The following is a 12,705-nucleotide window of genomic DNA, read 5'->3' as shown; positions in this document are numbered from 1 at the left end:
GCCGTCACATCACAGGTACCACAGGTGTACTGAGGCATACGTGAATGGTGCCCCTTGGAACTGGGCAATATCCAACCTCGGCAGCCCCCGCCCAGGCCCCCTCAGCTCGGGATGACTGAGCACTGGAAGCAGTAGGCAGGTTTCTAGCAGGCTCCTGAGGGTTCTCTGCGACTTGTAACTTTTAACCTCTTGTGTCAGGAAACAGTTCAGCCAACACAGGTCTCCTACCTGAGCTCGCTCTCTTTTCCAAAGGATGGGCTATACACAAGATGCTGAAACTCTCTTCCTTCTCGTTGTAGAAAGTTTCTTCAAAGAGAATGGGCACCGAGAGCAGAGAGGCAAAGCCCGCCCCTAATTTGATCCTGTTCCCTTGTATGAAGACATCCTGCAATAAGAAAGCTGTCAGTGCACCAGCAGCTGGGGGGGGGGGGGGACCACTGAGCGTCTCCCAGGCCACCACCTTAGCTAGAGCCTGCCTGCCTTTGCCCCAATTTGGCTTTGCTTGGGGCACAAACACTCTCCCACTTTGTTCTCTGGGAGACTCAAATGTTGCAATGGAAAAAGCACTAGGCTATTTCTGGACTAGAAAAAATCCTGTGCCCTTGGGGAAAAATCCAAGAAGGCTCTCCTGTCTGAATGAGGCATCAAGGTGATGCCTGTGCCCTGTGGCCAGCCTCCCCACACCCCTGCCGCCCACGCCCAGCTCACTCTGGCCATGGCTCGGGTGCCCTGGCTGCGGCAGCCCAGACACACTCTGTAGACTGGGTATCCAGAGAGAACTAACTCACCAGCGACCGATGGCTGGTGGTAAGCAGATCCTTAGCAGAACAATATCACGCCTGGGGAGCCACAGGGCTGCTGACCCCGCCTGCCACCAGCAGACCTCTTGGGAACCCCACCCTCCTGGCCCTCACCACCAAGTCAAATGGCCTCAGCTGCTGAGCCACGGGCCCAAGGGCCCAAACCACAGCACCAGCCCCAGTGAGGAGGGCAGTGCAGCCCAGCTCCCTCAATAGTGTGAGGGTTGTGGGGGAACAAGGCCAAGCCTGATTGCAAACAAAACATCCCTCTCTCAGAACCTACGTGACTCCATTAAAGAAAAAAAAAAGTTTAAATGGATACCCCAAAGTTAACAATGACCAAGACAACTCACCATCCCTGGTAACAGTGACACTGAGAGAGACACCACACCCCTTCCGTGTGCACGACCGACTCTCATCAGACAAACCCCCACCCAGTGGGGGAAGGGGTGTAGAATAGGCCAGAACGCCAGTGTCGTGCGAGACAGACCCCTAGAAGGCGGGCCGGTTCTCCGTGCCTGACGGCCGCACTCAATTCACACAACAGGGACGGGATGACTGCACCCCACTCGGGAAACAATGAGGGGGAGAGAAGCGCGTGGGTGTATGTGGAGAGGAGGGGACCAAGGCAGCGAAACAGCCAGCGCCAACCAGGCTCCGGCCCCTCGGCACTGCACTGCCACTTTCCGCAGACTAAAAATTATGAGGAAACAGAGTTTGTCAAAACGAAGATGATCATTCCTGAGGCCCATGTTGTGTAAGAAAACAAAAAGGCCAACAAGCTCTCCCAGGCATGGCAAGAGCTCACCCTGCCACAGGTGTGCGGGGGAGAGGTCCCCGGGCTGGGGGAGACGCCGGCCCTCCCCAGGCCAGGGCAGAGGCTGGACCCCTGTTTCTTTCTTCAAAGGCAGGAGTCCCTCCAGCCACTCCACAGGCTGCTCTGTGTGTGTGTGTGTGTGTGTGTGTATGTATGTGTGTGTGTGTGTGCATCACAAGTCACATGTAACGGAGCAGACGTGAAAGGCTGGGGAACAGGGTTCCCGCCCCGCCTTCCTAACCGCCCACCCATACACTGGGGGAGCGACATGGGCTGGCCCCTCCAGGCATGAATACCTTTCCATTTAAGGTCTGAAAACGCTCATCCACCGGAATCAACACGTAGGACTCAAACTGACAAGTGGACTGAACACTGCTCGTCAGGCTTCCTTTGCAGGGTACCAGCACCTGGAAGAAATCAACGGAGTGAGCGCTAGACATGGGGGCCACTCATAGCTTCTGCAGAACCGGCTGTGCCAACGACACTCCAGCCGGGGCGCCCGGGAAACACGCAGGCCCAGAGCCACCCGGCATCCCTTGCCAAATGCCCACAGCTGCTGAGGCTAAGCTCCTGAGTCGCTGTGCGGGAAGCAGACACTCCCCACTCAAGGCAAGGACGGGCATAACCCTGTCCCATCTTCAGACCTGGGGCACGCTGGGTTCCTCCCAGACCCCAGGACCCCCCTTTGGAAAACAGTGCGGTTCCCAGGACCAGAAGAATAGAGGAGTTGGGGAGTCCAGAAGAGGGAAATGGAGCAGTCACACATAATCCCACTACCCGAACCAGAAACACTTCACACTGAGACAGCTTCCTTCTGATCTCTCTACGTTTTTTTCTGTTTTCAGCCTTGCCATGATCACAGTTCACAAGGACGTAACAGAGGCCAGAGACCAGGGCCCCTAGCGCAGGCTGCCGCCTCCACCAGAGACCCTCAAGGTACCAGACTTGGGCTGTGCGGCAGGTTCCATCCAAAATGTGCAAAACCAAACGCTGCTCAGAGCACACAGCTCCTCAGCACAGCACAGCCACAGAATGGGGTCTGGCCACCAAGGATGCACTCTGCCCTGGCCAACCACCAGCCATGCACAGAGCTCTGGCTCAGGGACTTTTTCTTTATTTAAGAGACAGAGAGAGACAGACACAGAGAGCACAGGCACACGCCAGAGCACTCTCTTCCACTGGGTTCACTCCCCAAATGCCTGCAATGGCCAGGAGGCCGAAGCCAGGAGCTGCGAACTCAGTGCAGGCTTCTCATACGAGTGGCAGGAATCCAAACACTGGAGCCGTCGCCACTGCCTCCCAGGATCTGCTTTAGCAGAAAGCTGGGATCAGGACAGAGCTGGGACCTGACCCAGGTACTCTGATGTGGGACACAGGCATCCTAACCAGTGGTTTACCTGCCAGGTCACGTGCCCACCCAGGGCTCATCTTATAAGGATTCTCTCAGAATGCATGTGCCTCAATGGATGCCCCCGCAGGAACACCCCCCAGAGGTCCACCGCCTAAGGCAGCCAGAGCGAAGTGCTGGGAGCAGATGGCCTGGGCGCCTCTCCTGGTTGCACACTTCTCAGCCGTGGCCGGTCACTGTCCCTTGGTTCCCATTTGTGTGACGCAGGGACAGTGGCTGCACATAGGAGTACTGAGAGGAATGTGAGGCAGGATCAGCGACACACTCAGTGCAGTGCCCAGCACACAACCCCACGGCATCACAGGTAGTCTTTTCCTATGTCCCATGGAGCTCCCAAAGCAGAACACAATCACCAGGATTAAACCAGTGCTCCTCAGGCTGTCACGGAAGAGGAATAACCTGGCCTGCCGAAATTCACTGGCTACCAGTGAAGCAGCTGACCCCAGCAGGAGGCAAGAAATGTAAGTCCCCTCCCGGAGCCAAGACTTAATGATCCAAAGAGTTAATATTAAAAATCTTTCAGTTTACAGGAACACCAGAAAAAATGATGGAGTAGGAAGTTCCAAGGGTCAGGCCCTCCAATGCAATCCCTATGCTTGAAAAACCGTCACAGGGTTGGCATTGTAGCCTAGTAGGTTAAGCCTCGGCCTGCAGCACCAGCATCCCACATGGGCACCAGTTCAAGTCCCAGCTGCTCCTCTTCCAATCCAGCTCTGCTATGGCCTGGGAAAGCAATGGGAGATGGTCCAAGTCTTGGGCCCCTGCAGCCATGTGAGAAACCCAGAAGCTGCTGGCTCCTGGCTTCAGATAGGCCCAGCTCTGGCTGTTGCAACCATATGGGGAGTGAACCAGCAAATGGAAGATCTCTGTCTCTCCTTCTCTCTCTCTAACTCTACCTTTTGAATAAAATAAATACATCTAAAAATAAATAAATAAGAAGAAAGAAAAAAAATAAGAAAAGCCATCATAATAGACATCGCTGGAGTTCTGCAATGTGACCACACCACACAGCAAGCAGAGGTGCACCTGATGGAGGGAGAGGCTGCGGCCGGCCCTCTTCCTCCCACCATCTGCCTTGTCCAGCTACAAGGACAGCAGCCCACACTCCAGGAGGGACTGGCTGGAGCCAGGGTGGGCAGTCGGGACCTTGTCCTCCCAAATGTTCAGCCAAGTGGGAAAGCAAAACAAAGGATACGGACGTCTGTCCTAACTGCAGTTTCTGGAGTTCCCTGAAGAAGTTCCCCTTGGAATCTAGCAAGCCACCTAGCATGCAGCAGGTGCTCAGTGAAAGTTTGTTGGGTGAATCTACACTAAACAAATGGTGAGAACTGGGACAGGCAGCCAGGCTACACAGATACTCTGCTTGGAAGTCAGCTTTTGGGAACCTGGAAGACATGCTGCTGGATTCCAAGGGAGCCTCCAAAAGCCTATTCAACCGATAACTAAAAGACATTAATAAAAGAACTAAGCTTTACCTCCTTTTTCAATATTTGCTTTTTTTTTACAGCCAAATGGATCCACACCCAGTATACACCTCAGAAACATGGAGGATTTTCCCCTTGCAGCCCATGGACAAGAGCCCCAGGGATACACACCTGCCTCGCCCAGTCTGAGGAAGCCACACGTGCATAACTAGCTGGCTGGTTATAAGAATAGGGTGACTGGGGCTGGTGCTGTGGCATAGTGGGTTAAGCCACCCCCTGCAACACTGGCATCTCATATGGGTGCCGGTTCATGTTCTGGCTGCTCCACTTCCAATCCAGCTCCCCACTAACAGCCTGGGAAAGGTAATGAAGATGGCCCAAGTACTTGGGCCACTGCCACCTACAGAGCAGACTCAGAAGAAGCTTCTGGCTCCTGGTTTCAGCCTGCCTCAGCACAGCCATCTGGGGAGTGAACAAGTAGATGGAAGATCGATCAGCTGATCTCTCTCTCTCTCTCTCTCTCTCTCTCTCTCTCCCCCTGTAGCTCTGATTTTCAAATAAATAAATAGATCCTTTAAAATAGAACAGGGTGACTATTATTACAGTGTAGGGTGCCACAAGCCTTTGTGACTGGGACCCGGAACAGGAGCTCCCCCCTGTGAAAGCAGAGAGAGCAGGTAGTTGCAGGAAAGCGAGGCTGTCCCTGGGGAAGGGGGCTAGGGAGAAGTCAGTGCAAGGTCCCAGCAGCAGTCAAATTGCAGTCTTAGCTGCCATCCGCAGCTGTTGCAGATGGAAAGAGGATGAGGGGCCATCAGCGTGGCCACAGGAGAAAGTGAGGGGCAGTTCCTCCTGCAGGACAGACACTTGTTAAAAGTGGTGATTTCAGGACTGGTGTTGTGGTACAGGGGGTTAAACCATCACCCACGACACTGGCATCCCATGGGGCACCAGTTCAAGTCCCAGCGGCTCCACTTCCAACCCAGATCCCTGCTAATCTGCCTGGGAAGGCAGCCACATGGGAGACCTTGAAAAAGCTCCTGGCTCCTGGCCTCAGCCTGGCCCTGCCCCAGCTGTGGCTATCTGGGGAGTGAGCCAATGCCTCTCTCTCTCGCTGTCTCACCCTTTCTCTCTCTCTCTCTCTCTGCAATTCTACTCTATAAGTCTCTAAAAAGAAAAAAAAAGTAGTGCTTTCACATTTTTAATTTTTTCTAATTTTTAATTATTTGAGATACAGAGCCAGCTCCCATCTGCTGTTTGGTTGTAGCCCCCCAAATGGCCGCACTGACCAGGACTGGGCCAGGCCAAAGAGAGAAGTCAGAAACTCAATCAAGATCTCCCACATGAGTGGCAGGAACCCAACAACCTGAGCCATCACTTCCGCCTCCCAGGGTGCACGTGAACAGGAAACTGGAGCTGGGACTCAAATCCAGGTACTCTGTTTGGGGACACAGCGTACTACAGCGAGGCCAATTACACACGCCTGGTTTCACATTTTTTAGAGCTCAGAAAAGGACCCCAAGGAAGATTCCAGGGTAATAAAAACATGGCCTGTGGTAGGCACTTGGCCTAGTGATTACACTGCCGTTGGGACTCCTCCATCCCTTGTCAGAGGGCCTGGGTTCGAGCTCCAGTTCCAGCACCTTTGCAGATTCCTGCCAACGCACACCCGGGGAGGCAGCGGTGCTGGCTCAAGTGGTTGGGTCTCCACCTCCATGTGGGAGACCAGCTTTGGCCTGGCACAGACCCAGCTGCTGTGAGCATTTGAGGAATGAAACAGTGGATGGCAGTGCTGCCCCTCTCTCTACCAAAAAAATAAACATTTGAAGAAAAAGAAAGGGGGCTGGTGCTGTGGCATAGCAAGTTAAGCCACCACCTGCAGTGCCGGCATCCCACATGGGGACCAGTTCGAGTCCCAGCTGCTTCACTTCCGATCCAGCTCTCTGCTAATGGCCTGGGGAAGCAGTAGAAGATGGCCCAAGTCCTTGGGCCCCTGCACCCATGTGGGAGACCCAGAAGAAGTTCCTGGCTTCGGTCTGGGCAAGCTCTGGCCATTGCAGCCATTTGGGGAGGGAACCAGTGGACGAAGATATTCTCTCTCTCTCTCGCTCTCGCTCTGAACTCTGCCTTTCAAGTAAAATAAATAAATCTTAAAAAAAAAAAAGTGTACCCAAAGGAGGCCGACCAAGACTGCAAAGCCCTTACTGAAACTGAGCTCAAGTGGGGCCCGTGATTTTCAGCTAAGGAAGGATCCTCTGGGCGACAGGAACTGTACTACCGCCAGCACCAGGACTCCGGTGTGCCAGACACACAGAGCTTGCTGAGAAGTGACATTCTGGGAAGATGCCACACGGCGCAGGCACACACGCTTGTATCTAGATGGCACTTCTACAGATGCCAGAGAACAAAGACGGGAAGCGTGGGAAGATCCCGCAGCCCGTACGTACCACCGCGGATGGTGTGACTCCCCCCAGCGGGTGACCACCTCCCGCACGAGAATTAAGCTCTGTGAGGATGAAGGCTGTGTTGCTTCTTCCCAAGCTTTGCTGAACCCTCAGCGCCAGAGAGAAGGACTTCACACACAGCCATGACTGCCCCGTGGCAGGGGTGCGCTCTCGGGAACGACGCACTGGGCAATATCACGCTGTGTGGACATCGCAGAGCATACAGGCACAAACTAAGCTGGCTGTGATACCACCAGAAGATGTCATCTCGTGGCCCCACATACCCTTGTACAGTGTGTAACTGGCGTAGTGTTTCATAACTGCTGTGCAATGAACAGATGACAATGAATGTCTTTGGTGGGTTTGACAAGGTCTTCTTCTTTGGAAATAGGTATATACTCAATTGTTATTTACAATGAACACTATGACTTCTAAAATCCAAAGTAACGCAATTTTGGCACAAACATATGAATCACAAAACTTAATCGTGAAAACTGGAGGGGACTTCACGCCAGGCTTCTGGGAGCAGAGGCTACTAGTAAACCTAGTTCTGGTTTCCCAGAGGGGCAGCCAAACCCTGCAGCAACCTGTGCTGACCTGACTTCTGCTTGCACAGAACAAGGCCTTGACACCTGACGCCCCTGGGCAGTCACACCACAGCGCGAGAGGTGAACAACACCCAGAGAGAAGGCGGGAGACTTCTCAAGCAGACACCGCAGGAGACAAAATGCGTCCAGGACTCCGTGTCCCAAGGTGCTGGCTAAACAAGGTGCCCGCCAACTCTGCCGACCTGAGAGCCGGGAAGACCCACAACACAGGGCCTGCCCTCCCTACACGCAGCAGGTGCCCAGAGACAGGCTGGTGCCTCCTCCCTGCTCCCCCCGTGCCTGCAGCCTGGCTGCCCCCTCGAGGCTTCTGTGGCTGCGGCCTCTCTCGCCTAAGTTCTTTCCCTTTGAGAAACGCCACCCTCCAAAACTATGGACCCATGTGTCCACACGCTCCCTTCTCCTGAGGGACTCAGAGGAGGTAACTGGCCTCTGCTCTGCAGGGGCCCTCAGGGCCAACAAACAAGAGAGACAGGGAGATGCAGTGCCCTGTGGGGCACCCCACAACAGGGCCTGGCAACGGATGACGCCTGGGCTGTAGGCCCAGCAGGCCTCCTGGAGGAGTTCCCGCGGCCCCTTGCCACTCATTCACCGACACATGGGCTGGGGGCTTCCTGCAAACCTCCCCTCAGTCCTCCAGACCTCTGGCATCACCCACACCTGAGGACCAGCCCTGGGACCGGGGTACTTACAATGCCGTGGGCCTGGGCCACCTTGCTGCACAGGTCGGGCCGCCACTTCTGAAGAGCCAGGTAGAAAGGATTTTTCAGGAGATCTTCATCATACAGAGCCATATGGACTGCAGGTGGGGCAAAGTGAGTCTCCTGGGACGGGGAGGGAAAGGCAGTAAATGAGCCACCTTCAGACTTGAAAGTCTCCACCTGGCAACTTCCAAGCAACATCTCTCACACCTCTTATTCTGCCCCAGACCTAACGTGCCGCCAGGGATCACCAGACATAACCCCCCAATGCCAGGATGACCTACTTATTGGTTCAGTGATGTGTACATTAAGTTCAGAAATTCTTGTTAAGCTCCAACTCATGGCTGAAGCATACACAGCCATATTCACAACATCCTCCATGACCAAACCCGTGACGTGCTAAAGACACACGTGTATGTTTCATGAAGTATTTGAAGTGCATGAAAAAGTACTGAGTACTAATGCAAACCTACCATGCAGAATTACCAAATCACAGCATTTTATTAGTTCTGTTTTTAAAGTTTATTTATTTATTTTAAAGGCAGAGCAATAGAGAGACAGAGCTCACTGATCTGTGGGCTCACTCCCCAAGTGCCTAGAACGGCCAGGGCTGGGCCAGGCCAAAGCCAAGAGCTCTATCCAGGTCTCCCAAGTGGGTGGCAAGGGCCCAAGTACTTGAGCCATCACCCACTGCTGCCCAGGGTATAAAAGAACAGGAATCTTCACTGGAGCAGAGTCTGGGCTCCATCCCAGGCACTCTGACATGGTGACATGGGATGCAGACGTCTCAGCTGGCAGTGTAACTCACTGTCTCTAACACTGGGCCCTAAAGAAAGAAAGTAGAGCATATCAACAGACACACACACACACACACACCAGCTGTGTCCCTCCCTGGTCCCATGCTCTCCCCCCTCCCCTTTCAAAGGCAGCCACTAACCTGAAGGCATCTAAAGGGCACCTGGCATCTTGCTCCCCCGCCCCTTTCCTCTTCTTCCCCATCACCACCCCATTTCCTCCCTTTTGTTGAGACCCTTGGTGCTAGAACAGACCCCTCCAGACTCCTCGCAAAGCAACTGGCAAAACAGATAAGCTGCACAGGGCAGCTATGAAACAGATAAAAGTCCCCAGAGGCTTCTAAGAGCCCCCTACTCCTCTGCCAGCTGCCTTCTACCCACCCATCCCACTGCACTCCCATAGTGGCAAATTTCCTCCTTAACCGGATAAAAATTCAGCTCTAAACACTACGACCACATGCTAATTATTCCGGAACACTTCCTTCTCAGTCGATGTCACCTTTTCAAATTCCACCCCTGCTGAGCCACCCGGCTCTCACTCACTCGCTGGTCCCTGCTGCACTGCGATCTAATAAGTGAACCTGTCACAGTTTCTCTCATATCCTACGTTTAAGTCGCACCCACCTCTTCAGTAAGACGAGGAGTGGTGCAAGAACAGCCCTGCACACGTACTGCAGCACGCTCCCGGGAGAGCGCCGAGGGGCGCGCTCGCTCCTACCCGCAGCAGATGCCGGCAACGCTGGACTCCTTTCTATGCCTGAGTGTCTGAGCATGCGGCTTTCTTCACATCACACTTAACCAGTGCTTCTTGGTGTCATCAGACTGTTTTACTCCCATCGGTCTGAGCTGTGGTCTGAACGCACGTGCTGAAAGCATCCCTCCTAGGTGACGGCCTCCAGGGGGTGACGGGTTATGATGGCAGAGCTCTCGTGAATGGGATGAGCACCCCGGGAGGCACGGTGCTTGACGGCTGCTTGCTGGCATCCCACACGGGAGTGCCTGCTCCGCTGCTCTGGCGTTCAGCCTTCTGTTAATACGCATCCTGAAAGGCACCAGGTGGGGGCTCCAGTCTTGCCCCACTGCCCCCCATGGGGGAGACTCAGATACGAGTCAGGGCTCCTGGCTTCAGCCGGGTCCAGTCTTAGCTAGTGCAGGCATTCAGGGAGTGAACCAGCAGACAGAAGATCTCTGTCTTTCTCAACTTTTCAAATAAAATGGAAGTTAAAAAATAAGAAAGACATGAGACCCCGAGAGAGCTCCTTCCACCTGTGAGGCTGCACGGAAGACGCCAGGTCTCTGAACCAGACACCAGGTCTGCAGCAGCCTCACCCTGGCCTCCCCAGCCTCCAGAACAGCCAGGGCGTCACCTCTGTGGCTTACAAGCCGCCCAGTCTACGGCACTTGCTGTAGCAGCCTGGATGGACTAAGGCTGTCTGCAAGCAACCAAGTACTGTCTCGCTGTGTTGAATTCCTTTTCTCTGATAACGAAGTCAGAGGAATGAAAATTAAATGAAGCTGAACATCATTTCTTTATCTTTTACAAATTGCCTAATTATGTCTTTTGCCTGCTTTTCTTCTGGGTGGTTGGCCCTTCCCCTATGATTGATGGTTTCATACTTCTGGATACTGAAACACGTTGCAAATATCCTCTCCCAGTCTATCATTTGTTTCATTTTTCCAAACGGGTGCTTTCAGAAATAGATGCTTTAGGATTTAGCGTAGTTAGATTTGTCAATCTTTGCTTTTTGGATCTTGGAAAACCGAGCCTTCCCCTCTCCTCTCCGCCTCAGCTCCCTTACCTCTTTGCAAAGTGACTTCACCAATCCCATCAGAAAGTGGGGTCTCTTCCCCAGCCCCCTGAATCTGAGGCAAGAGAGCTGCTTCAACCAAGAGAACTGATACTGGGGCCGGCGCTGTGGTGCAGCAGGTTAACACCTTGGCGTGAAGTGCTGGCATCCCATATGGGTGCCGGTTCGAGACCCGGCTGCTCCACTTCCCATCCAGCTCTCTGCTATGGCCTGGAAAAGCAGTAGAAGATGGCCCAAGTCCTTGGGACCCTGCACCCGCATGGGAGATCCAGAAGAAGCTCCTGGCTCCTGATTTCGGATTAGCACAGCTCAAGTCGTTGCGGCCAAATGGGGAGTGAACCAGTGGATGGAAGACCTCTCTCTCTCTGCCTCTCCTCTCTCTGTGTAACTCTTTCAAATAAATAAATAAATCTTAAAAAAAAAAAAAAAAAAAAAAAAAAAAAAAAAAAGAGAGCGAGAGAACTGATACTGTCAGCCTCATGAGGCCTTGCAGACTCCACTCCCGGTGTGTCAGCACCGGACACCACCATGCTGGACAAAGTCCACGTGACACAAGAGGCTGGAGGTGGCCCAGGAGCACAGCCAGACTGTCAGCAGACCACCAGCCACATTAGTAAGGCCAGGTGAGGCCTGCAGAGCCACCAGGGCAATCCACATACCAGGAGGAATGATAAATTGTGGCAGTTTTACACCTCTGAGTTTGGGGCTGGTTATGTAGTAACAGCAACCTGAGGCCACATCCTTTCCAACTCCAAAGCCAGCAACAGACTCTAACTGCTAAAAATCTTAAAGCTTTTCACGTTTGGATCTCCAGCCCATCTGGAATTCATTTTTGCATATTCAGTAAATGGAGCATCTATATATATATATTTTGCCACATTATCAGTAATGCTGTCCCATCCTCGTGTTCTGAACATTCTACCCCTTTCACACTGGTTGCTCATGCAATGCTACCTTTGTCACACTCCAAGTTCCCATGTATGTTTGGCCTGTTTGGGGCTCTGCTGTTTCGGTGGTCTAGGTCAGCACTGTCCCATGAGAGTATGTGAGAACATAATTATACACACCTTGCATACAACTATATATATATATGGTTTTAAATTTTCTAATGACTTTAAAAAGATGACACTGATTTTAATAATTTCTATTAATATATCCAAGTTATATTTCAGCCTGTGATCACCACTTCTAAATTACAGTTTACATTCTTGTTTATTCCTACCAAGTCTCCAAGGTTGGTATTTTACATTCACAGCACTTCTTTTTTCTTTTTTACTTATTTATTAAGGCAGAGAGAGACAGAGAGACAAACACAGAGCTTCCATCCATGGTTCACTTGGATGCCCACAACAGCCAGTTCTTGAAGCTGGAAGCCAGGAATTTAATCCAGATCTCCCGTGTGGGTGGACGCAATCACTAGAGCTGTCACCACTGCCTCCCATGGCTGCGTCCAGGAAGGTGGAGCTGGGAGCCAGGGCCAGGAACTGAATCCAGGTACTGGGATATGAGACACAGACATCCTAACCATTAGGCTAAACCCGGCTCCAAAGCACTCCTCAATTCATTTCAAATGCTCGGTAGCCACATGTGACCAGTGGCTATAGCACTGAACACAGCAGGGCCAGTCCATATTATTATGCATGACTATAACTTTATAACAAGCTTTGATAACTCACAAAATGCCTCCTCCCCTCTCTCATGCTACAAAATTGTCAGATTGCGACCAGCGCTGTTGCATAGTGGGTAACACCACCGTCTGCAGGGCCGGCATCCCATATAGGCACCAGTTCGAATCCTGGCTGCTCTACTTGCAATCTTGCTTTGGCCTGGAAAACAGTGGAAGATGGCCCCAAGTCCTTGGGCCCCTGTACCCATGTGGGAGACCCAGAAGAAACTCCTGGCTCCTG

General features: G+C 52.7%; 1 protein-coding gene across 28 annotated transcripts in view; it reads right to left on the bottom strand.

Moving 5' to 3' along the window:
- The window catches only part of ANKRD27 (ankyrin repeat domain 27), a 55,251-nt gene that overhangs the window by 32,110 nt on the left and 10,436 nt on the right, over window positions 1–12,705 (bottom strand). For all 28 annotated transcript variants that reach the window (XR_011384333.2, XR_016224485.1, XM_089318715.1 and 25 more), the window contains 3 exons: window positions 8,188–8,319; window positions 1,914–2,024; window positions 229–385 (listed from right to left, as the gene is read on the bottom strand). Coding sequence is in view for 26 of the 28 variants with exons in the window: in XM_089318716.1 (XP_089174842.1) it covers window positions 229–385; window positions 1,914–2,024; window positions 8,188–8,319 (400 nt within the window). In the remaining 2 variants the exon portion in view is untranslated. The remainder of the gene's footprint in view (window positions 1–228; window positions 386–1,913; window positions 2,025–8,187; window positions 8,320–12,705) is intronic.

Source organism: Oryctolagus cuniculus, chromosome 18 (genome assembly GCF_051225735.1).
Source record: "Oryctolagus cuniculus isolate XC-2025 breed Fujian yellow rabbit chromosome 18, ASM5122573v1, whole genome shotgun sequence".
In the NCBI taxonomy this organism is placed as follows: Eukaryota; Metazoa; Chordata; class Mammalia; order Lagomorpha; family Leporidae; genus Oryctolagus; species Oryctolagus cuniculus.
The sequence above is the reverse complement of the archived record's forward strand: the minus strand, read 5'-3'. Positions and strand labels throughout refer to the sequence as shown.